The sequence below is a fragment of the Myotis brandtii genome, unplaced genomic scaffold (assembly GCF_000412655.1).
Source record: "Myotis brandtii unplaced genomic scaffold, ASM41265v1 scaffold494, whole genome shotgun sequence".
Classification (NCBI taxonomy): Eukaryota; Metazoa; Chordata; class Mammalia; order Chiroptera; family Vespertilionidae; genus Myotis; species Myotis brandtii.
In genome coordinates, this window is record NW_005368860.1 from 2,575,513 (window position 1) to 2,576,812 (window position 1,300).

General features: G+C 42.8%; 1 protein-coding gene across 1 annotated transcript in view; it reads right to left on the minus strand.

Moving 5' to 3' along the window:
• Window positions 1-1,300, minus strand: part of LOC102247186 (fer-1-like protein 6) — a gene marked incomplete at its 5' end in the record, with an annotated part of 50,946 nt that overhangs the window by 28,706 nt on the left and 20,940 nt on the right. Inside the window, one exon of the mRNA XM_014548050.1 lies at window positions 830-945. Within this exon, the coding sequence (XP_014403536.1) occupies window positions 830-945 (116 nt within the window). The remainder of the gene's footprint in view (window positions 1-829; window positions 946-1,300) is intronic.

The following is a 1,300-nucleotide window of genomic DNA, read 5'->3' on the forward strand; positions in this document are numbered from 1 at the left end:
TATTTTTAAAAATATTTTTATTGATTTCAGAGAGAAAGGGAGAGGGACAGAGAAATAGAAACATCAATGATGAGAGAGAATTACTGATTGGCTGCCTCCTGCACACCCCCTAATGGGGATCAAGACCAAAACCCAGGCATGTGCCCTTGACCAGAATCGAACCCGGGACCCTTCAGTTTGCAGGCCAACTGAGCCAAACGGGCTAGACCTGAAATGTTTTGTTTTTATTATAATGCATATAGACATGAGTTTTCCAAGTGGGAAATTATACGTATATACACTTTAGAAATGCAAAATTGAATTTAAGTTTGGTAATATAATTAAATCACTTATTCAAATTTTCTATCAAAATTATTTATCTACATTTGTTATTGAGATACATAATTTTCATACTCCCAGTTTTCATATCCACCAATATGCCTCTAGCTAATAGCCTCTGGCTAATGTTAAAATTGGTCTGATGGAACTGACTTCAGCTAATTAAAACTCCTGCTAATTTGAGTACAATGTACACAACTGCATGATGATGACAAGCTCCAAGAGGTGAGCCAAGGGGAACACACGCACTGTCAGTGACCTTGCTGGATCCAGGCTAACCAGTGTAAGTTATGCCGCTTTCTAACATGAGGATGTAGGAAACAGAAAACTAGCAAGCTCCATTGTCTTGGCTTACATGCTTGTTAAACCTTATTTCTCTCCATCAGTGATTATAATGAAGACAAAGTAAGTTAGTTCAGACAAAGACATTACTAGGATTGACTGAAGCACCAACAGGACCCCCTTCTGAGTTCCCACCCCTTCCATGGCGGCGATGGCTGCGTCCCCACACCTTCAAGACAGCCAGGTTGGGGATTTCATCTTCTTTGGGCTTCTTCTTGAGCATTTTATCTTTCTTCTTCTTCGGACCATCTTCTATATTCACCACGACCTCATCTGGTTTTGCATCTGTGGGTATTTAGTGGAAATTGTTAGACTTCTCACGGCTGCAGAGATGAGAAGAAACAAAGTCGCGCGCCCTCTTTCCCTTATTCTGGCATGTGTCATGACACTTCTTTTCAAAAAAGAAAGAGTAACATTTTGCTGTAGGACTGCTATAGTCTGTGCATTACAGAACTGGAGGAGATGCCACTCACATAGTAACGCAATGTCAGCAGATCCCCTGGGGCCAGTGTACTGGCCTGTCCTGGTACATGTAAGAACTCCTTAAACAAGGCACGGGGGGGCGGGGGGCTAACTGGTTTGGCTCAGTGGATAGAGCGTCGGCCTGCGGACTCAAGGGTCCCAGGTTCGATTCCGGTCA